This window comes from Phasianus colchicus, chromosome 35 (genome assembly GCF_987193195.1).
Source record: "Phasianus colchicus chromosome 35, bPhaCol1.hap1.1, whole genome shotgun sequence".
Taxonomy (NCBI): Eukaryota; Metazoa; Chordata; class Aves; order Galliformes; family Phasianidae; genus Phasianus; species Phasianus colchicus.
Genome location: NC_143470.1, coordinates 640,383 through 663,873, shown reverse-complemented (window position 1 = coordinate 663,873; position 23,491 = coordinate 640,383). Strand labels below are relative to the sequence as shown.

At 55.6% G+C, this 23,491-nt stretch overlaps 1 protein-coding gene and 1 pseudogene across 1 annotated transcript; one reads left to right on the top strand and one right to left on the bottom strand.

The window, feature by feature from the left end:
- Window positions 1-8,332: 8,332 nt before the first annotated feature.
- On the bottom strand, window positions 8,333-11,471 carry LOC149913681 (uncharacterized). Its single transcript, XM_090129246.1, has 3 exons — window positions 9,815-11,471; window positions 9,183-9,294; window positions 8,333-8,885 (listed from the first exon to the last, which is right to left on the bottom strand). The coding sequence occupies exons 1-3, from the start codon at window positions 10,212-10,214 to the stop codon at window positions 8,333-8,335; spliced, it is 1,065 nt and encodes a 354-aa protein (XP_089985372.1). The 5' UTR covers window positions 10,215-11,471.
- LOC149913680 (uncharacterized) lies at window positions 11,379-14,540 on the top strand (annotated as a pseudogene).
- Window positions 14,541-23,491: the final 8,951 nt, after the last annotated feature.

Genomic DNA, 23,491 nt, shown 5'->3' with positions numbered 1-23,491 from the left:
CACATCCCCGATCCCAATTCCGATCCCAATCCCATCCCCTATGGCAATACAGAGCACCCCGAGGCCCCGCCCCCACAGCCGCTCCGCCCCGCCCCCGGCCTCTCACTGGTCGGCGACACTTCCGGTCCGTTCGCGCCTCTCATTGGTCGGCGGCAGTTCCGGCCCGCCTCCGGTCTCGGATTGGTCGGCGGCAGCGCCGCCGGCTCCGATTGGCTGAGGCGCCGAGCGCGGGAGCGGCCGTTGCCTCCGGCTCGGAGCCCGCCGTCTTTCCTCTCCGACGCCGCCGGTCCCGCAGGCGCAGGCGCAGGCGCAGGCGCTGCGCGCCGGAGCTGTGCGGGCAGCACCGAGACGGAGCCGCGGCACGACGGGGGCGGTGCTGAGGAAAGCGGCACAAGCCGGAGGTGTGCGGGAGAACGGCTTGGGCCGGGGCCGGGGAGAGGAACCGTGCGCGGGATGCGGGGCTTTGGGACGGCTGAAGGACTCGGGGCCCGACCGCCGCAGCGCTGCTGCCCGCATCCGGGCCGTGCCCCCCCGAGGCCTCCGGCGCTGCTCCCGGTGCCCCCCGGGGCTGAGGTGAGCTGTGGGTCCGGGGGGCAGTGGGGGAGATCCGGGGGGATGTGGGAGTTTAGGGGCTGTTTTGGCTGCTGGGGGGCTGTGGGGTAATATGGGGTTTGGGGGGGTATGGGGTAATGTGGGGGAATATCGGGGATGTGGGGGAGTGTCGGGGGATGTGAGGGTATAGGTACTGTGTGGGGAATATGGGGTTGGGGGGCTATCAGGAGGGATGTGGGGCTATGAGGCGCTTTAGGGGGGCTGTAGAGGGATATAGGGCTGCGTGGGTGATAGGAGGGTATGGGGCTCTAGGGCTTCGGGGGCCTTAGGGGTGGATATAGGGGTTCGTGGGGCTATAGGGTGCTTTATTGTGGCTACAGGGAGATTTGGGGCAATAGCAAGCTGTGGGGACTCTAGAAGTAGTATGGGGGATATGGGAGAAAAGGGGGCTATGTGGGGGATAGAGGGGGATATAGGGCTATAAGGCACTGGGGGGGCTTTAGGGGGTGTTTTAGGGCTATAGAGGGATATAGGGTGCTATGGGAGCTGGGGGGGCGTGGGACTGTCGGTGGCTATTTGGGGAGCTATACAGTTGTAAGGGAAGATCATAAGGGGATATGCATGGGCTATCAAAGTGTTACGGGGGATATGGGAGTATAGGGGGCTTTATTGTGGCTATAGGGTGTTATGGGGCTATAGGAAAATGTGGGGGGACTATAGACGGGTTATAAGGGGATATGGGAGGGTTATAAAAGACTGGGGGGCTCTTGGGGGAATCTATAAGGGGAAGTGGGATGGCTATAGGAGAGTTCTTATGGGATATGGGACTACAAGGGGGTGTATGGGGGATATGGTTCTCTAAGGGGCTGTGTGGGGCCATAGGGTGATAGGGGGCTCTAGGGTGGGCTCTACGGGCTGTGGGGCTAGAAGGCTCCCCCCTTCCTTTCATAGAATCACCAAGGTTGGAAAAGACCTAAAAGATCATCCAGTCCAACCGTTCACCCACTACCAATAGCTCCTACTAAACCATGTCCCTCAACACAACATCCAGTCTTTGCTTGAACACCCCAGGGTCGGTGACACCTCCATGGGCTGTCCATTCCAGTGCCTGATCACCCCTTCTGAAAAGTAATACTTCCTAATGTCCAGCTTGAATCTCCCCTGCCGTAGCTTGAAACCATTCCCTCTGGTCCTATCACTAATGACACGAGAGAAGAGGCCGACCCCCAGCTCACTACAACCTCCCTTCAGGAAGTTATAGACCTTTAAAGGGTTAATGGGACTATAGGGGTTTGTGGTGGGCAATGGGAGGGTCTATAGGATGATAGGGGGCTGGGGAGGGTCTATAGAGAGGGTTATTATGCTATGGGAAGTTTTGGGGGGACGTAGAGGGGCTGAGGGGGGCAGTGGGGGAATATAGGGAGATATGGGCCTATAGGAGGTGTATGGCAGATGTGGTTCCATAAGTGGCTGTGTGGGGCCATAGGGTGATGGTAGGCTATAAGGGGACGTTGGGCTAGAAGGCTCACCCTCCTCTCCCACCCTATAACCTATCCATAGGTTTAACCTATCCATAGCAGGGTGGCTGAAATGCCAGTCGTGAAACTTAAATCAGAACTGAAGTTTGATTGGAATAGAATAGCACTGTTTTGTGGTCTTAAATCTGACACGTGTTTTCTCCTTGGGCTTCAGGTACAGATATAGTTTCATAATGGCTTTGGAGAAGGTTTCACTATCCAGTCTCCTGATCAGGAAGAAAGAAGAAGGTTTTTGGAGGACTTAATCACGAGTGGAGCTGCTGCTGAACCTCCACTTCCAAGAAGCAGGCAGGTGAGGACGTTGTGCATCTCAGCCTTTGCTCACTGCAAGGTACCAGCGACTCAGTCTGTGCTGTGTGGTGATTTTCCATCAGCACTTCTGCTTGTGCCTGAGCACCAGGCATCCAGGCATCTGTATTTCCTCCCTCAGACCTCCCTTACCAGCTCCACAGCCCCCCTAGGATCTTGTTCCCCTTCCAGCTGGCTCTGAAGAGCCCTTCCATTTTTGAGAAGGCTGCCGGTTTAGTTCAGCATCTCCTGATGTGTCACAGAGATTCAGGGCGTTCAAGAAGACGCTTCTTTAAAGTGCTTAAGATGGTGAATTCTGCCAGACAGAGCGCTTGTCTAATTAACCCTCTTAACCGCAAGGTTTCTTCTGTAGGTCCCGATGATGGCACAGGCATTAAACAGCACAGAGCTCGTCGCTGGGGAGAGGCTGTGCGTTGTGTATGAAGGGAGAGATGGAGGAGGGGTTTGAACAGCGTTGTGCAGGAATGGAAAGCTGGTAAGAGAAACGGTGTGTGTTCTGAGAGCAAGGGCTGTACAGCTCATCTCTGTGTTCTAACAGGAAATGCACGGCAGAGCTCTCTGCTCTCTGTTCTTTCTTGCAAGGTTACTGCCCTTCAAAGTGCTCTGTGGATTGGCATCACGATGACAACCCAAGGATGGCAGCAGGAGATGCAGCACAGCCCTCTCCAGCAGCAACGTGCATTGATTCATCTTGCTAATTCTCAAAGGAGAAGGTGTGTGTAGCTTCCAAAGTTGGTGGCAAGATAGCATCTTGTGAAGGCTTTGGGGCTCTTCCTCTTCCGCATCCTAAGGCAGTGAAGGAGTTCCCTTGCTGTGTGGGAATGGTTCCTGTGCAAGGGCACGGTCGTCAGCCTGTAACAGATACTGAAGGTGATGGTTTTGTGTCTGCAATTATGGAGTTGGCCTTGTAGTGGCAGTTGCACCCACTAACATGCAGCTCTTTCTGACACAGGCAGCTGAATGGGCAGCGGTACTGCAGCTTCTCTGGCAGTCTTGCAGCTACGTCAGGAAGTAGCAGATGTGGATTTGAAAGAAGAACTCAGTTCCTGGGACGTTCCCCTGTTCTTCCCCTAGCCGTCCCCTTGCCCCAGCCCAGATTCCCCTTGCATTCCTGTAGGTGTTCCTTCCATCCCCCATGGCTGCCCCTTGCTTTCCCCAAGATAACCCATTACCTTTCCTTTACAGCCCACCCATAATTCCCTCAGAGCCCCGACACCTCCCTCCTCCCTCAATACTTTCCCTGCAAGATCCCAGTAGCCCAGCACAGACCCCATTTCCTCTTAATGACCTCCTCAGACTAGGAACTTCTCCACTACAGCTGGCCAAAAACCTCACAGACCTCCATAGCCCCCAGCAGCACCCCATATTCCCCACTAGACTCCAGCAGACCCCCATTATTTCCTCCCTCAGATCTCCCTTATCGCCTCCAGGGCTCCTTAGCAACGTCAGAGACCTCCACAGTCCTTGACAGGACCCCTGCCACTATTCCAGGACCCCAATAGCCAACCTGGGCCCCTCCTCACCCCCTTCTCCCTCCAGAACCCATACAACCAAATAATACTGGGGCAGGGGCAGCTGCTGCTGGAGAGGAATGTGGAGCTGCAGCACTTCCTGCACAACACAGATGTGGGTGAAAGTGATGTGGGAGCACTGGGGATATGGGCCACAGGCTGCAGGAGCAGAGTGCTGCGCAGGAGAAGGCAACGTGTGAGGTAAAGGTGGGACTTGTGGGTGTGGGAACGTGGGGTGGCATGGGGATGTAGAGGGTCTGGGGTCATGTGGGGAGGGGTTTGGGGTGAGAATGGGGGATGTGGGGTGGTGCTGGAATGCATTTTTTGATTTCTTCCTGAGAGGGGATTGGGGTTCCCTGTGGCCCAAAGGTGGGGCCCTGATCCATAACCCCACATGACCCCAAAACCCCATAGAGCTCGGCATGACCGCAAGGCTCCACATGACCCATATCCCTGTGAGCACTACAACCCCGGATGAGGCTGTGGACAGTGATGGGTCTGTTCTGGGGTCGTTCAGGGGACGCTACAGGGTGGCTCTGGGGTCGCTGTACATCAGCTGCCTATAACATCCGCTGACCCCCGGCTTGCCCCCATCTTGCTGGGCAAGCTGGGAGTCCGGGGGGCTATGGAAGAGGTTCCATGATCAGAGCAGATTCACCACCAGCTCTGTGTGCGGGAACATCAACCCCACTGAGCTGTGGCTGTGTCCCATAGCTGCCCCATTTCATAGCAGCCCCAGAGCCATCCTAGAGCAGCCCAGAACAGCCCCATCACTGCCCACGGCCCGTGGCCAGCAGCAGTTCCACCACCAGCGGTGTGTTGGGTAAAGGCAGCTCCTAGGTGTGGCTGTGCCCCATAGCTGCCCCAAAGTGCCCCTTTGGGGTCCTCCCATCCGTGTCCTTTGGCTGTCCCACAGCTTTGTAGGGCTTCCCCCATCCCTGCAGATCCCCCCAAGTGCCCATGGGCTGTGCAAGAAACGCTCTCATCACTGCTCTTCCATCAGGCACAGCTCTCCCTGCAGCAGCAAAGCTCATCTGTTATTGCTATGGCTTCTCTGCACTCTCCCTCCTTGTGGTGAGGGAGAAAAGGCGCAGCTGCTCACTGAGCTCCTTCTGCTCCTGTAGCTCTCCTCCCTTGGCAGTCCCTGCTCTCCTGTTCCCTCTTGGCTGGGGACTGCAGGCTCACAGTCTAGGCCACGCATCCGCTCTGCTGTTTCTCTAGGTGAGGTCTGTGGCCAACCTGGTCCTTTTGGTGTGATTGTTTTCTTTCCTATGCAGACAGGCAGGCAGGATTTCTGACAGCTGTTGCCATTGCTGTGTCTCATGCTTTGTCCTGCACCTGTGCCTTCCCTCGTGTGCAGTCTCCACCTTACTTTGGTCCGAACATCCTGGCCCTGCTGTGCTCTGCTCAGCATCTGTCTGCTGAACAACAGCACAGCTCTCACTCTGATCCTACTTATCCTGCTATCCGTGCAGATGTTAGAATGTTTCCTGACCGTAACAGCTCAGCACAGCCGTGCTGACCACAGCAGGGTGCAGCTTCTTGTTGCAGAGTCCCGTAGCGGTGGGTGACCGTGCAAAAGGGGAATCCCACCGCTGCTGTTCTCCATCCTTCTCCTTCTGCACCACCATGCATTCCTTCCTCCTCGTGCTGCGCTGCCATCAGAGCTCTTTGTCCATTTCTCGGGGTCTTTGCAGTAATTGCTCCAAGACCTGATGTTGGAGCCATTTCTTTACCACTGTCCCTACTGCTCCAACGTCCCCAGTCTGGGATGCCTTTTTGTAAGGAGGTCTGCTGTTCCTTCTGCAGCTGACTTGGATTTCTTCTCCCACTGTCCCCATTAAGGAGTTGATTTCCTGCAGTCCATCCCAGCTCTATCCCTGGTTCAAGTCTCCTTCGTTGCCACGCAGCACCCAAGCTCCAGCCCCTTCCTTAGTCTCGGTGGGATCGCTTTGTCACCAAACCTTGTGACAGGTGTTTCCCTGCAGAAGCATTCATGTCCTCCTTCTGGCTCTTTTGGACAGTTCCCATCTCTCCAAACTGAGGGAAACGGCTGCAGCCCACCCCATGTCGCCTTTGGGGCAGCTCTGGGGCAGTCCCCCCCCAAGGAGAAGATGCCTTTTCCCCACACACAGATGGTTCTATGGCCACATGGGGTTAGCACAGGAGGTCGTGGGTCACAGGGGGGTCATGCAGGTCACAGAGTTATGGGGTGACGTAGGGTCAGATGGCACTGCACAGAGTTATGTGGTCATATGGGGTTCTGGGTCAGAGCAATGGGGTCAGAAGGGATGGTAGGGTCAGGTTGGGTGATAGGGAGTTACGGGTCTCAGAGTGTTATATGGTGGGGGTGAGGTGGGGGCAGGGATCCCAGAGTTCTGGGGCCACATGGCAGTGGGTCGCAGCGTGATGGGGGCAGGCAGGGTCAGGGAGTCCCAGGGTCGTGTGGGGGTATGGTTCACACAGGGCTGTGGGTCACACGCTGCCATGGGGTCACGCACACACAGGGTTATGTGGTCATCTTGGGGTTTGGCTCATGTGGGGTCATGGATCGTGGCCCCACCTTTGGGCTACAGGGACCCCCAGTCCCATCTCAGGAAGAAATAAAGGCATTCCTACACCGCCCCACCTTTTTGCCTCAAACCACTCCTCACATCCCACCCTTCCCTCTATGTCCCCATAGCCCCATGCGCAAACCTCATTAGGAGATGCCTTGGATGAAGATGGACTGCAGAGTGCTGCCTTAATGTGCTATTAATGCCGGGGGAAATATAAATTAATAAATAGACTCATTAAATGTACTTTGGGCTCTTCCACTTTACATGCACTCCTGATAGCTCTCCAGCTATCTGTACAGGTTCTGAAGACTTGAGGAAGATGTCAGGAAGGCACAAAGCACTTGAGGGCTCTTGGGGTTGTACTGGTCTCCTTGGGGTGTTTGGTGCTGAGTCCATCATCCTCCAGTGCTGAGAGAAGACTGCACAAAGTGCTCAGGAAGATAAAGTCAGGAGGAAGTTTCTGGGAGTATGAATGGGCCCCGCTGAGAGCCATTGCCAACACGGCCCCCAGGGACTTGTTAGAGCAGATAATTGGAAGCCATGATTACAGGGAGACAAAGGCGCTGTGCTGGTGGCTGTGATGCTGAGAACAGCATCCTTTGCCTTATGGAGCAGAAAGGCCAAACCCTGATGCCCGGGCCTTTGGAAGGGAGATCCTGTCCCTTATGCAGGATCGAGACTATTCCTGGGGCAGTGGGAGCCTTTGCATGGGGCACAAGGAGGCCACGAGAAGATCAGGGCACACAGAACACCAACAAAGAACACACCTCCATGCTGACAGCCCTCACAGCTGGCAGCCAGCCCCTACGTGAGGGTAGGGAGGGCTGGAACCAGGCTCCACCCTTTGCCAGACAAGTGAATTGCTTCCACCTGTCCTCCACAGCAGAACAAGGCCTAATGAAGATCAAAGGCCAGTCGGCTGGGGGCAGCCTGCCAGGCCTGCTCTTCTTGGTGCTCTGCCTGGGCAGTTGGAGTGCTCCACGAGGCAGCTGTGGCAGCCTGGATGGTCTGCCTTGGGGCTGCGTGGAGCGGCTGCACTCAGGCCTTGAGGGAGATCCGGAATCTCTGGTGAAGCTGGCTGACTGGCTGGGGAAGCCTTCCGAGGCCTGAAGCCTCCTGGCCGGCCAGTTGGGCCAGGCCGAAAGCCGGCTGGCCGTTCAGGGGAGCACTGCCAGGCGAGAGGTGGCCGGCCGGCTGGCCCATGGAGCTCTGCATTTGCAGACCTCTCCAAGCCGGCCAAAGGGGCCCTGCCAGGCCAAAAGCCCGTAAGTTGTGATCCAGATAAGACAGAAGAGACTGTGCTGGATTTCCCTGGGCATCAAAGCACCGTGAGACGCTCTGATGCCCTCTCGCAATTCTTTCTCCCTCCACCAGCACAAGAGCTGGCGTCAAAAGGCGCAATGACACTGTCACAGGCGTTCTGGAGGTTTTTAAAGGGTAGGCCCCTGATAAGGCTTTATTGATGGTTTTGCCCCTCTACATTTCACTCTAGATCTCCTTGTTGGCCTGGAGAAGGGAAGGCAGCGGGGTGACCTCCTTGCAGCCTTCCAGTACATAAAGGGAGCCTACAAACAGGAGGGGAGTCAACTCTTTGATGGTGTAGCTAATGGCAGGCCAAGGGGAAGTGGTTTTGAGTTGAAGATTGGATGCCAGATTGGATTGTTCTTTCCAGAGAGAGTGGTGGGATACTGGAACAGGCTGCCCGGAGAGGTTGTGGATGCCCCGTCCCTGGAGGTGTTCAAGGCCAGGTCGGATGGGGCCCTGGGCAGCCTGGTTAGTATTAGATGTGATGTAGATGGGATTCACGCATCTGTTTTGCAGCCTCCAGTGGAGCTGTGTGTGTCGTGGGCACCCCATGCCCGCATCAGCGTGGGTAGGGTGTGGCCTTCCTGCGGACTGGGGGTTTGGTCTTTGGAGGCTGGCACTCGGGAGACCCCGTTTCTTCTTTTATGGGTGGCAGCAGTCCAGGTCGGGTGATGGAAGACTCCTCAGGCAGCCTGGACTCCCCACGAAGTGGTGATGCTGCCATCTGCCCCAGTGCATCCTGCACTGTCCTGATCTTCCTTGCCCTCTGCCTGAGAAGTTTCACCGAGTCACAAGTCAGTGGGAGCCTGGATGGTCGGCCTTGAGGCTCTGTAGACTCAGCCCTTGTGGAAGATCTTCTTGAGTCGCTTCTGAAAGGTGTTGCTGGCCTCAAGGTGATCTGAGGGGGTGCGGCCTTGGCTGTCTGCAATTTTTGCACCGCATCCTCACGATGGGCTTTTCCTGCTTCCTGCACTTCATCAAGGAAGCTCACGTGTTTGGTTCCCAGTGTTCGGCGCTGGTCTTGTTTGCTTGATGGTACTGCCTCCCCCTGCAGCTCGCAGGTCACCGGCTGCTCTTGGGCTTCAGACGCCCTCCGGATGGGTGGCAGCGGACTGAAAGGACAGAGCGGGAGGGGTCCGCGTGAGTGGCTGATGGCTTTGGGGCCGCATGCTGCAAGCCTGAGCCAGGAGCCTTGGCTGCAACGCAGCCCTCCCCACAGACAGCTCAGCGGCTGCCCCGTGACTCTCCTGGGATGCGGAGAGGGGGGCTCCTGGCGTCCCCATCCCAGCACGGTGGGTGCTGCGTTCAGCACTGTTGGGCGGCCACCAACAGTGACCCTTTGGGGCTAGGGAACGGGCTCTCGCTGTGTCACCCCCATGCACATCCCAGCCCAGAGCCTCCAGCCTCACCTGGCCTTGGAGCTCTCCTTCAGCAGTGAGCTCCTTATCCTTCTGAGGTGTCCTCCATCAACGCTGTCTGTGCTCAAGCGTTTGATGAAGGTTGGACGGTCAGCAAATCTCACTGGAATGGAGAAGGCAGAGGAGATTCACCGTAAACCCTTTGGCTCACTCACAAGGGGCTCTCAGGCCTGTTCCCAGAACATCTGAGAGGGACGCTCTGCTCCCCCCACTGCTGACATCTGCACCGCCTTCGTACCCTTCCTGACACCATCCCTGGCCCCACTCCTCCTCTCTGCAATTCAGCTCTGTTTTGGGACTGCATTAGTGACGTTGGCTTTGGGAAAGAGGAGCTGGGTGGTGACGATGAGGTGGCAGAGTGACTTTTGGGGACCGTATCCTTCCACTGGGGGAGGGCAGGGCCTAAGATCCGCACATCCTCCTGCCATAGCCAGGGATGGGGGCACGTCACGCTCAGCGCCTTAGTTTGGGAGAGGCCAACAATTCCTTAGTTTGGGAAGAGGCCGTGCTGAGCTGGCGTGAAGCTTTGACACAAGTCAGAGCCCTTGGCTGATGTTCAGCAGGGGATTTCCCATCTCAAGTATGCTGCCCGTGCCGCGGAGAGGAGCTGGCAGCTGCTTTACCTTTCTTGCCCTGGACGAGAGGTGGCAAAGTCTCTTCTTTCTTTGGTTTCTCCGGACCAGGGAGGCTTCGTGAGGACCTGCGTCTTATTGCGGGCGGTGGTTTGGGAACAAACTCCATTTGAAACCTGTACGTGACGAGAAGACAGCAACCGGTGTGACGCAGCGCTCCAGCAATCCTTGTTGCTCTCTGGTTGTCTGCTCCCAGGCACATTTTCATGCTGCATGAAGCACATGACTTTCTAAAGTCTTCAGCAGCATCAGTCGGGATAAGTGAGGGGGAAATAGTTTCAAAAGGCAGGAGGGAAGATTTAGATTGGATATAAGGAAGAAGGTTTTGACAGAAGGGTGGCAGGCACCGGAACATCTTGCCCAGAGAGGTGGTGGGTGCCCGGATGGGCATTCAAGGTCGGGCTGGACCGGGCTCGGAGCAACCTCATCTGGCGGTAGGTGTGCCTGTTCCCTGCAGGGGAGTGGGACTAGGTGCCCTTTCGGGGTTCCTTCCAGCTGAAATCCTTCCATGACTGTAGGACATATGCTCATGGGCAGGACAGTCGTGGACACAAGGAGCAAGCGTGATGGAATGAGAGCTGAGCAGCTGCATCAAGCAGCAGCTACAGCCACCAACATACTCACTTGGGAAAGACGACAAGGCAGCCAGAGAGCGCCAGGGAGGCCACCGGTGCCATCCGGGACACCACCGTGTCCAGCAGCCAGGGGGCCTGCAGGGGAGAAAGGGGGAGGATGTGGGATGTCCTCGTCACGGCTGAGGTCCTGGGGACACGAGGAGCCCAAGGCGGGGAGAGCTGACAGCAGCACAGCACTTGTACGGCCTGAGCAGCTGGCCAGATCCTGGTGGGCCGTGTGCGGGCACAGCAGGTGTCACAGCTCTGCCTGGGTCATGGAGAAACTACAGCTCACCTTGAAAGCAGCTCTTCTGAATTTCTCTTTCCCTGACAGCTTCTCGAGGAAGTCGTAGTAGAATTTCATTTGGAAGGTCAGTCCGTCAATGAGGAGCACGCCGATGTCCTTGAGGACAACGGCAACGTTCTCCCCATTCTGCAGGCAGCCGGAGAGCAGGGACACGGTGCTTTGAATGCAAGTCCGGAGTGTCTGCCAGCTCAGAGAAGCAGCTGCGGCCACCTTGCTGTATTTCAGCGGCTCCACCTTCCTATGGACTGAAAAATGCGAGGGACGGAGTTGATGATACGGGTGGTTTTCCACAGGTTCTTCCCTAGAAGTGCTTCTGGTGGACATCAGCCAGAACGGCCCCATATTTGGACGGGCTGCTCAGAGGGAGAGGTTTGCTTTTGAGAATGGAGGTGGTGGCCGTTTGCCCTGTCCATGAAGCCAGCAAAAGTTTAATCCCCCCTCCTACCTGGCAGGGACTCCCTGTGGGCCTTGAGGTGGTGCGTGGCTATGAGGTTTGTAGCCAGGTGAAACACGGGCCACTGCAGAGTCACCGTCCCGTCCTCAGTCCGGATGTCTTTGGAGATGGTGTCAAAGAAGCCAAAGGTGGGAATCCAGACCCCCTGCAAGTGGGAGAGAAAGGAAGGGCGGAAGGGTTATGGGACGGCTGGAGGAAGAGCCGAAGGGGTCCAAGGTAGGGACAGCCCTCTGCCGCTGTTCAGAGGCACAAGCCAGGGCATCGGGAATGGCTTTGGGAAGGGGCTGCGCAGTCCTCTCCTTCCCCTCGCCCTCCCAAATGCAGCACAGCAGGCAGGGCAGAAGCAGCCTCGTGGGATCCAGAGGCTTCCAGAGACAGGCATCAGCCCTGAGATAGACAGTGCCCGACACAAGTGATCGTGCAGGAGTTGCAGGAAGCCCGTGGGATGCCCAGGAGAGAAATGTGGGGGCAGTTTCCTGCTTTCTGTGGAGGGGGAGACTCAGAGGAAGTCCAGGCTGAGCTGGATGGGGAGAGGAGGAACCCGACAGCCAACACACCTTCTGCAGCAGCAGCTGCTCCCGTACGTAGGCGGCCACCGCATCCCAGACGGCAACTCGCTCTGGAGGGCAAAGGAAAAGCAGGTCACACTCTGCATCTGCCGCTTCCCAGCACCGCTACCGCTGCCAGGCAGGAGCGAGGTGGCAGATGGAAAGTGTCATCTCGTGCCAAGGTTGGCTGTGGACCCGTGTACCTTCGGTGTCGGCGCGTGTCGGTCTGGAGGCACGCCTCGCTGCGGGGCCGACCTCGCTCATCCCGTTCCGCCTCGTGCCGGCGGCTTGCTCCTTGTTGGCGCCAGCCATGCCGGAGCTCATCCTTCAGATGCGTCTGCTCTCTGCCAGATGCTCCTTCAGGATGCAGGACCCACCAGCGTGCTCTGCCTACATACCCCTCCCGGGTGCCCGTGTCACAAACGTCGCCATGGTGACGCGATGACAGCGTGGCCGGTGCTGGCCGCTGCCCATTGTGATGCTGGCACCAGCAGCCTGCTGCCCGCCCCGGGTGGGAGCGCTGACCGCTCACTGTTTTCTCTCTCTCCTTTTCTTTGCTCTCAGTGTAGTATTACTTGTTTTCCTTTAGTGGCCGTTGCCTGAAGTGATGTTCAAGAAGGAGATACGGAAACAAGTACTGTTCCAAAGTACTCTACCCGTAACGCTGATGACCTGTGGTCAGAAAGTTGCTTAGTTTTGCCTGGAAGTCGTTGATTCCTTGTTAGAACGCTCCATAAATTAGCCGGCATTGATCCTCTGTGTCACAGTCATGACTCCATGGCTCCCGCGACCCTGCCGGGCAGGGAGTGCTTTGTTTGGGGGATCCCAGAGATTTGCTTTCCTCACAGCCTTCCAAGCAGGATGAGACATTTCACATGGACATTGTGGGCAGGATCACCTGAAGGAAGGAAGAGGAACGAAGAGGGGATATCGGCTGAGTTAAGAAAGCGGGACGTTGGATTGGATGACATCAGATTTGTGAACAGAAAGTAGAACCCGGGATCGTAGGGGTTGGAAGGGACCAGCGGGGGTTCACCACGTTCACCACCCCTGCCAAAACAGGTTCCCAGCAGTAGGTTGCCAGCTATCACTTGTCTTTGTACAATTTCTGAGCGGACGTCACTCTGTGGTGTCTGTGGGAATGGAATGTTGTTTCTGCATTAGATACTAAAAAGGGCAACTGGTTTGTAGAAGAACTTTCCTCCTTCCGAGCTTATCTCTATGCAAGGGAGGTCAAGCAGATATCCAGAAACAATAACCAAGTGTGGAGTGAGGGTCAGACGTTAATTAATTAATTAGAAGTTTACACTTAGCCAGCAGAGATCTATGTTTGTCCAGTGTTTGTATGTTTAGTGAAGCGTTGAGAAGATTGGGAACCTAAAGTATTCAGCCAATGAGGAACTGGGGGAGAAAGAGAGAAGCATCGGGCAATAGGGAATAAAAGATGTAACGCTGTTTTCTGAGTGCTGTCCTGCTTGCAGGAGGCCCCTCCATTGCAATTGCAAATAAAATCTGCTTTATCAGAGATATCGTCCTGATAAAGTGTTTGGATATTTCCAACATACATCATTGAATAGCTTGGATTGGTAGGGACCTTAAAGCCCATCAAGTTCCAACCCCCGTGTCATTGTCCTTGCCTTGAGCATGGGGCATCCACAACTTCTCTGGGCAATCTGTTCCATTGCCTCACAACCTGATGTTAAGGACATTAGGAATTCCCTCCTAACATCTAATCTTATTTTCTCTTTTAGTGTGTAACCATTTTCCTTGGGCCTATCACTGTCAAAGATGTTTTTTTTTCTGTTGTTTTGTTTGTTTGTGTGTTTGTTTTGAGGCTGTAGGTGTGAAAGATGTTATGTAATGTCAATAAAACTGGAACAAAGAACTGAAGAGAAAGATCCAAATCACAGAAAATGTGCCAACACACCTCTCAGTTTCTAAACTGCTTTGGGGCCTGGTTTCTCTCCTTATTGGAAATACCAGTCTTTGAGGAGATTTATTGTGTCACTGTTTTCCAGAACTGTGTTTGGAGGACACAAAAGCATTCAGGTGCTGGGACACAGGCAGCTGCTAGCCCTGCTTGGTCTCACCTCTGTATTTGATCTCCCACTCCCTGCAGGTGTTTCCAGCTCTCCTGAATAAATGACCATGGCTAAGGTCGTGTTTTCTGCAGGCAGTGTGGGCATGTGCCCTTCCCACTGCTCTCCAGATTTCCCCCTCCCTTTGCTCTTTGTTCTTTCAGATACCTCCCAGCTATCTGGTTACTCTAGGAGCTCCCATAAGTTGGAAACTTGGGCCATCTCAGAAGTCTAATGAATTCTTTACTCAACTTCTTATTTGTGTTTGTATGTACTTTCTCTGCCAAAAGTTCTTCTGGCACCGAAATTCCCCCTGGAAGGCAGACAGCTTGAACATGGCATCCAGCTGAGGAGAGTGTTTTACTGTTCATTCAATTGCATCGTGTTGATTCCCATTTGTTGGCAACAAGGAGGAATCCCTCTGTGCCCATGTGCAGTTGGTTCTCTGAGGAAGGCAAGTGGGAGTTGATGCAAAGAAAAGCAACACTGAGCTGCAAATTTCAGAGAAGACTGATGTGAGGAAAAGGGATGAAAATCCCACGGGGCCAATGTGAGCAGTAATGGGCTTGGGAGGCTGAGGAGAAAGTCTGTCCACACAGTGAAAGAGCAAACCTCATTAGGAGACGCCTTGGATGATTACTGTCTACAAAGTGCTGCCTTAATTTGCTTTTAATACTGGAGAAAATATAAATAAATAAAGAGACTCGTTAAATGTACCTTAGGGTCCTCCTCTTTAAGTGCACTCCTGATAGCTCTCCAGTTAGCTGTACAGGTTCTGAACACTTGAGGAAGATGTCAGGAAGGCACAAAGCACTTGAGGGCTCTCGGGGTTGTACTGGTCTCCTTGGGGTGTTTGGTGCTGAGTCCATCATCCTCCAGTGCTGAGAGAAGACTGCACAAAGTGCTCAGGAAGATAAAGTTGGAAGGAAGTTTCTGGGAGTATGAATGGGCCCCGCTGAGAGCCATTGCCAACACGGCCCCCAGGGACTTGTTAGAGCAGATAATTGGAAGCCATGATTACAGGGAGACAAAGGCGCTGTGCTGGTGGCTGTGATGCTGAGAACAGCAACCTTTGCCTTATGGAGCAGCAAGGTCAAACCCTGATGCCCAGACCTTTGGAAGGGAGATCCTGTCCCTTATGCAGGATCGAGACTATTCCTGGAGCAGTGGGAGCCTTTGCATGGGGCACAAGGAGGCCATGAGACCCCAGTGCCACGAGGACAGTGTGTCCCCTCACGGTTCTCTGTACCACAGACACCATCCACGGCCTGCTGGACAAAGACCTTGGCTCCGTCAGGGCCTTCCAGCGTTGCCAGCCCCTCAGCCATCTCCACCACGTGCTGTCCTACACTGTCCCATGCAGTCTGCACCCGTTTCCCTGCAGGACGTCGGCACCAAGCCTGCTTCCCACCACAGCATCTCCCTGCCTGGACTGCTGCCCCTGACCTCAGTGGCTGTTCTTTGGAACACACAGCTGTGGGCTGATCACAGAGTGACTCCGGGTGACCTCAGGCATCACAGCACTGCCCTCAGATCCCACATCCATATTCCCACAGCCCAGTCCCAAATCTCACATTCCAAGCCCACAGTCAACATCCCAACCCCACATCCTACAGCCCACATCCCAATCCCAGTTCCAAATCTCATTCCCAGACCCTCATCCCAAGCCCATCACCCACCTGTCAATCTCAATCCCTCATCCCAATCGCAATCCCACATCCCCGATCCCAATTCCGATCCCAATCCCATCCCCTATGGCAATACAGAGCACCCCGAGGCCCCGCCCCCACAGCCGCTCCGCCCCGCCCCCGGCCTCTCACTGGTCGGCGACACTTCCGGTCCGTTCGCGCCTCTCATTGGTCGGCGGCAGTTCCGGCCCGCCTCCGGTCTCCGATTGGTCGGCGGCAGCGCTGCCGGCTCCGATTGGCTGAGGCGCCGAGCGCGGGAGCGGCCGTTGCCTCCGGCTCGGAGCCCGCCGTCTTTCCTCTCCGACGCCGCCGGTCCCGCAGGCGCAGGCGCTGCGCGCCGGAGCTGTGCGGGCATCAGCGAGACGGAGCCGCGGCACGACGGGAGCGGTGCTGAGGAAAGCGGCACAAGCCGGAGGTGTGCGGGAGAACGGCTTGGGCCGGGGCCGGGGAGAGGAACCGTGCGCGGGATGCGGGGCTTTGGGACGGCTGAAGGACTCGGGGCCCAACCGCCGCAGCGCTGCTGCCCGCATCCGGGCCGTGCCCCCCCGAGGCCTCCGGCGCTGCTCCCGGTGCCCCCCGGGGCTGAGGTGAGCTGTGGGTCCGGGGGGCGGTGGGGGAGATCCGGGGGGATGTGGGAGTTTAGGGGCTGTGGGGGCTACAGGGGGGCTGTGGGGTAATATGGGGTTTGGGGGGGTATGGGGTAATGTGGGGGAATATCGGGGATGTGGGGGAGTGTCGGGGGATGTGAGGGTATAGGTACTGTGTGGGGAATATGGGGTTGGGGGGCTATCAGGAGGGATGTGGGGCTATGAGGTGCTTTAGGGGGGCTGTAGAGGGATATAGGGCTGCGTGGGTGATAGGAGGGTATGGGGCTCTAGGGCTTCGGGGGCCTTAGGGGTGGATATAGGGGTTCGTGGGGCTATAGGGTGCTTTATTGTGGCTACAGGGAGATTTGGGGCAATAGCAAGCTGTGGGAACTCTAGAAGTGGTATGGGGGATATGGGAGAAAAGGGGGCTATGAGGGGGATAGAGGGGGATATGGGGCTATAAGGCACTGGGGGGGCTTTAGGGGGTGTTTTAGGGCTATAGAGGGATATAGGGTGCTATGGGAGCTGGGGGGGCGTGGGACTGTCGGTGGCTATTTGGGGAGCTATACAGTTGTAAGGGAAGATCATAAGGGGATATGCATGGGCTATCAAAGTGTTACGGGGGATATGGGAGTATAGGGGGCTTTATTGTGGCTATAGGGTGATATGGGGCTATAGGAAAATGTGGGGGGACTATAGGCGGGTTATAAGGGGATATGGGAGGGGTATAAAAGACTGGGGGGCTCTTGGGGGAATCTATAAGGGGTAGTGGGATGGCTATAGGAGAGTTCTTATGGGATATGGGACTACAAGGGGGTGTATGGGGGATATGGTTCTCTAAGGGGCTGTGTGGGGCCATAGGGTGATAGGGGGCTCTAGGGTGGGCTCTAAGGGCTGTGGGGCTAGAAGGCTCCCCCCTTCCTTTCATAGAATCATAGAATCACCAAGGTTGGAGAAGACCTAAAAGATCATCCAGTCCAACCATTCACCCACTACCAATAGCTCCTACTAAACCATGTCCCTCAACACAACATCCAGTCTTTGCTTGAACACCCCAGGGTCGGTGACACCTCCATGGGCTGTCCATTCCAGTGCCTGATCACCCCTTCTGAAAAGTAATACTTCCTAATGTCCAGCTTGAATCTCCCCTGCAGTAGCTTGAAACCATTCCCTCTGGTCCTATCACTAATGACACGAGAGAAGAGGCCGACCCCCAGCTCACTACAACCTCCCTTCAGGAAGTTATAGACCTTTAAAGGGTTAATGGGACTATAGGGGTTTGTGGTGGGCTGTGGGAGCGTCTATAGGATGATAGGGGGCTGGGGAGGGTCTATAGAGAGGGTTGTTATGCTATAGGAAGTTTTGGGGGGACGTAGAGGGGCTGAGGGGGGCAGTGGGGGAATATAGGGAGATATGGGCCTATAGGAGGTGTATGGCAGATGTGGTTCCATAAGTGGCTGTGTGGGGCCATAGGGTGATGGTAGGCTATAAGGGGACGTTGGGCTAGAAGGCTCACCCCCCTCTCCCACCCTATAACCTATCCATAGGTTTAACCTATCCATAGCAGGGTGGCTGAAATGCCAGTCGTGAAACTTAAATCAGAACTGAAGTTTGATTGGAATAGAATAGCACTGTTTTGTGGTCTTAAATCTGACACGTGTTTTCTCCTTGGGCTTCAGGTACAGATATAGTTTCATAATGGCTTTGGAGAAGGTTTCACTATCCAGTCTCCTGATCAGGAAGAAAGAAGAAGGTTTTTGGAGGACTTAATCACGAGTGGAGCTGCTGCTGAACCTCCACTTCCAAGAAGCAGGCAGGTGAGGACGTTGTGCATCTCAGCCTTTGCTCACTGCAAGGTACCAGCGACTCAGTCTGTGCTGTGTGGTGATTTTCCATCAGCACTTCTGCTTGTGCCTGAGCACCAGGCATCCAGGCATCTGTATTTCCTCCCTCAGACCTCCCTTACCAGCTCCACAGCCCCCCTAGGATCTTGTTCCCCCTCCAGCTGGCTCTGAAGAGCCCTTCCATTTTTGAGAAGGCTGCCGGTTTAGTTCAGCATCTCCTGATGTGTCACAGAGATTCAGGGCGTTCAAGAAGACGCTTCTTTAAAGTGCTTAAGATGGTGAATTCTGCCAGACAGAGCGCTTGTCTAATCAACCCTCTTAACCGCAAGGTTTCTTCTGCAGGTCCCGATGATGGCACAGGCATTAAACAGCACAGAGCTCGTCGCTGGGGAGAGGCTGTGCGTTGTGTATGAAGGGAGAGATGGAGGAGGGGTTTGAACAGCGTTGTGCAGGAATGGAAAGCTGGTAAGAGAAACGGTGTGTGTTCTGAGAGCAAGGGCTGTACAGCTCATCTCTGTGTTCTAACAGGAAATGCACGGCAGAGCTCTCTGCTCTCTGTTCTTTCTTGCAAGGTTACTGCCCTTCAAAGTGCTCTGTGGATTGGCATCACGATGACAACCCAAGGATGGCAGCAGGAGATGCAGCACAGCCCTCTCCAGCAGCAACGTGCGTTGATTCATCTTGCTAATTCTCAAAGGAGAAGGTGTGTTTAGCTTCCAAAGTTGGTGGCAAGATAGCATCTTTTGAAGGCTTTGGGGATCTTCCTCTTCCGCATCCTAAGGCAGTGAAGGAGTTCCCTTGCTGTGTGGGAATGGTTCCTGTGCAAGGGCACGGTCGTCAGCCTGTAACAGATACTGAAGGTGATGGTTTTGTGTCTGCAATTATGGAGTTGGCCTTGTAGTGGCAGTTGCACCCACTAACATGCAGCTCTTTCTGACACAGGCAGCAGAATGGGCAGTGGTACTGCAGCTTCTCTGGCAGTCTTGCAGCTACGTCAGGAAGTAGCAGATGTGGATTTGAAAGAAGAACTCAGTTCCTGGGACGTTCCCCTGTTCTTCCCCTAGCTGTCCCCTTGCCCCAGCCCAGATTCCCCTTGCATTCCTGTAGGTGTTCCTTCCATCCCCCATGGCTGCCCCTTGCTTTCCCCAAGATAACCCATTACCTTTCCATTACAGCCCACCCATAATTCCCTCAGAGCCCCGACACCTCCCTCCTCCCTCAATACTTTCCCTGCAAGATCCCAGTAGCCCCGCACAGACCCCATTTCCTCTTAATGACCTCCTCAGACTAGGAAGTTCTCCACTACAGCTGGCCAAAAACCTCACATACCTCCATAGCCCCCAGCAGCACCCCATATTCCCCACTAGACTCCAGCAGACCCCCATTATTTCCTCCTTCAGATCTCCCTTATCGCCTCCAGGGCTCCTTAGCAACGTCAGAGACCTCCACAGTCCTTGACAGGACCCCTGCCACTATTCCAGGACCCCAGTAGCCAACCTGGGCCCCTCCTCACCCCCTTCTCCCTCCAGAACCCATACAACCAAATAATACTGGGGCAGGGGCAGCTGCTGCTGGAGAGGAATGTGGAGCTGCAGCACTTCCTGCACAACACAGATGTGGGTGAAAGTGATGTGGGAGCACTGGGGATATGGGCCACAGGCTGCAGGAGCAGAGTGCTGCGCAGGAGAAGGCAACGTGTGAGGTAAAGGTGGGACTTGTGGGTGTGGGAACGTGGGGTGGCATGGGGATGTAGAGGGTCTGGGGTCATGTGGGGAGGGGTTTGGGGTGAGAATGGGGGATGTGGGGTGGTGCTGGAATGCATTTTTTGATTTCTTCCTGAGAGGGGATTGGGGTTCCCTGTGGCCCAAAGGTGGGGCCCTGATCCATAACCCCACATGACCCCAAAACCCCATAGAGCTCGGCATGACCGCAAGGCTCCACATGACCCATATCCCTGTGAGCACTACAACCCCGGATGAGGCTGTGGACAGTGATGGGTCTGTTCTGGGGTCGTTCAGGGGACGCTACAGGGTGGCTCTGGGGTCGCTGTACATCAGCTGCCTATAACATCTGCTGACCCCCGGCTTGCCCCCATCTTGCTGGGCAAGCTGGGAGTCCAGGGGCAGCGGGGGGCTATGGGAGAGGTTCCATGATCAGAGCAGATTTACCACCAGCTCTGTGTGTGGGAACATCGACCCCACTGAGCTGTGGCTGTGTCCCATAGCTGCCCCATTTCATAGCAGCCCCAGAGCCATCCTAGAGCAGCCCAGAACAGCCCTATCACTGCCCACGGCCCGTGGCCAGCAGCAGTTCCACCACCAGCAGTGTGTTGGGTAAAGGCAGCTCCTAGGTGTGGCTGTGCCCCATAGCTGCCCCAAAGTGCCCCTTTGGGGTCCTCCCATCCGTGTCCTTTGGCTGTCCCACAGCTTTGTAGGGCTTACCCCATCCCAGCAGATCCCCCCCAAGTGCCCATGGGCTGTGCAAGAAACGCTCTCATCACTGCTCTTCCATCAGGCACAGCTCTCCCTGCAGCAGCAAAGCTCATCTGTTATTGCTATGGCTTCTCTGCACTGTCCCTCCCTGTGGTGAGGGACAAAAGGCGCAGCTGCTCACTGAGCTCCTTCTGCTCTTGTAGCTCTCCTCCCTTGGCAGTCCCTGCTCTCCTGTTCCCTCTTGGCTGGGGACTGCAGGCTCGCAGTCTAGGCCACACATCCGCTCTGCTGTTTCTCTAGGTGAGGTCTGTGGCCAACCTGGTCCTTTTGGTGTTATTGTGTGCTTTCCTATGCAGACAGGCAGGCAGGATTTCTGACAGCTGTTGCCATTGCTGTGTCTCATGCTCTGTCCTGCACCTGTGCCTTCCCTCGTGTGCAGTCTCCACCTTCCTTTGGTCCGAACATCCTGGCCCTGCTGTGCTCTGCTCAGCATCTGTCTGCTGAACAACAGCACAGCTCTCACTCTGATCCTACTTATCCTGCTATCCGTGCAGATGTTAGAATGTTTCCTGACCGTAACAGCTCAGATGATTGCCAGCAGCACCCAGCTGACACACACAGCCATGCTGACCACAGCAGGGTGCAGCTTCTTGTTGCAGAGTCCCGTAGCGGTGGGTGACCGTGCAAAAGGGGAATCCCACCGCTGCTGTTCTCCATCCTTCTCCTTCTGCACCACCATGCATTCCTTCCTCCTCGTGCTGCGCTGCCATCAGAGCTCTTTGTCCATTTCTCGGGGTCTTTGCAGTAATTGCTCCAAGACCTGATGTTGGAGCCATTTCTTTACCACTGTCCCAACTGCTCCAACGTCCCCAGTCTGGGATGCCTTTTTGTAAGGAGGTCTGCTGTTCCTTCTGCAGCTGACTTGGATTTCTTCTCCCACTGTCCCCATTAAGGAGTTGATTTCCTGCAGTCCGTCCCAGCTCCATCCCTGGTTCAAGTCTCCTTCATTGCCACGCAGCACCGCAGCACCCAAGCTCCAGCCCCTTCCTCAGTCTCGGTGGGATTGCTTTGCCACCAAACCTTGTGACAGGTGTTTCCCTGCAGAAGCATTCATGTCCTTCTTCTGGCTCTTTTGGACAGTTCCCATCTCTCCAAACTCAGAGAAACGGCTCCAGCCCACCCCATGTCGCCTTTGGGGCAGCTCTGGGGCAGTCCCACCCTGAGGAGAAGATGCCTTTTCCCCACACACAGATGGTTCTATGGCCACATGGGGTTAGCACAGGGGGTCGTGGGTCACATGGGGGTCCTGCAGGTCACAGAGTTATGGGGTGACGTAGGGTCAGATGGCACTGCACAGATTTATGTGGTCATATGGGGTTCTGGGTCAGAGCAATGGGGTCAGAAGGGATGGTAGGGTCAGGTTGGGTGATAGGGAGTTACGGGTCTCAGTGTGTTATATGGTGGGGGCAGGGATCCCAGAGTTCTGGGGCCACGTGGCAGTGGGTCGCAGCATGATGGGGGCAGGCAGGGTCAGGGAGTGCCAGGGTCATGTGGGGGTATGGTTCACACAGGGCTGTGGGTCACGTGCCGCCATGGGGTCGCACACATACAGGGTTATGTGGTCATCTTGGGGTTAGGCTCATGTGGGGTCATGGATCGTGGCCCCACCTTTGGGCTACAGGGACCCCCAGTCCCGTCTCAGGAAGAAATAAAGGCATTCCAACACTGCCCCACCTTTTTACCTCAGACCACTCCTCACATCCCCCCCTTCCCTCTATGTCCCCATAGCTCCCCATAAGTCTGTGTCCCACCTGCAGCGCATGTCTTGCCTTCTCCTGAAGAGCATTCTGCTCCTGCAGGCTCTGTTTCCACATCCATCCCATGTCCCCCACATGTATATTCATACACCCCCCCACAGATCTCCATAGCTCATTAAGGACCTCCTCAGACCTGGTACTCCTCCCTCCCACTCAGCCCAGGACCTCACAGCGACCCACAGTTCCCATCAACAACCCTTATCCCTGCTCTGGGCTTCCTCCTTATCCCCTCCCTGTTTCTTCCTTCGGACCTCCCTTACCCATTCCAGGACCCCCTTGGATCTCACAGCTCCCCACAGTTTCTGACTGGACCCCCATCACCGTCCCAGGACCCCCACAGCCCACCTGGCGCTGCTGAACCTGGCGTCCTCACTGTATTGTGCCACAGTGCTGCACCCTGAGCCCTTCTGCAGTGCTGCAGATCCCAGGGCAGCGGGCACTGCTCTGTATGTCTCCGCCCGGCCCAGGAACGCCATCCCTGCGCTGCCTGTGGAAGTCTTTTCTTTGCTCCTGGCACATCTTCCATCTGCAGAGCACATGAGGAGTGTCCCTCAGACTGCGCTCCAGGTTAACCTGCAGCGTCCAAACGAGGAATCCCGCAGCAACCCTCATCTCAGGATGGGGCTACAGCTGTGCCCCAGTGCCTTCATTAAAGAGAGGAGAATGAAGGAGCGTAACGGGGCATCTTTCCTCCTGACATTTCCCACCGTCTGCGTGTTGGCTGAGCCGTGGGAGTGGCATTTGGTCATAGAGCTGTGAGTGCAGGTATGTGTGCAAACAGGGGTGTGCAGAGATCATAGAATCACAGAATCATAGAATGGCCTGGGTTTTTAGTTTTCCGTGTGTGTGTGCACATGGCTTTGTGCAAGGCTGGGGCTGCGCTCTTGTACTCCTGCATGTGGGTGTGCAATGGGATGGGTCTGCACATGAGTGTGTATGAACAGGGATGTGTGCATCAAGGTATTTGCACACGGTTTTGTGATTTTTCACACATTTGCATGCACATGGGTGGAGTGTGCGTGTTGGTGTGCAAGGATGTGCTTGCATGTGCGTGTAAATGCACAGGTTTGTGTGCGGGGAAGTCTTGCACGTGGGTTTGTGGTTCTTCACATGTATGTGCACGCAGATGTGGGTGCAGGGCAGCAGCTGAGGTTCCTGGGAACAGGAGATTCCTGGGGGAGGTGGAACTCACAGGAGAGTACTGGAGAGCACAGGGCCGGGAAGCAGAGCTCTGCGCTCTGCACAACAGCCTGCAGGATGGCCTGGAGCGCTGATAGAAGCAGGATAGAGTCACAGAAT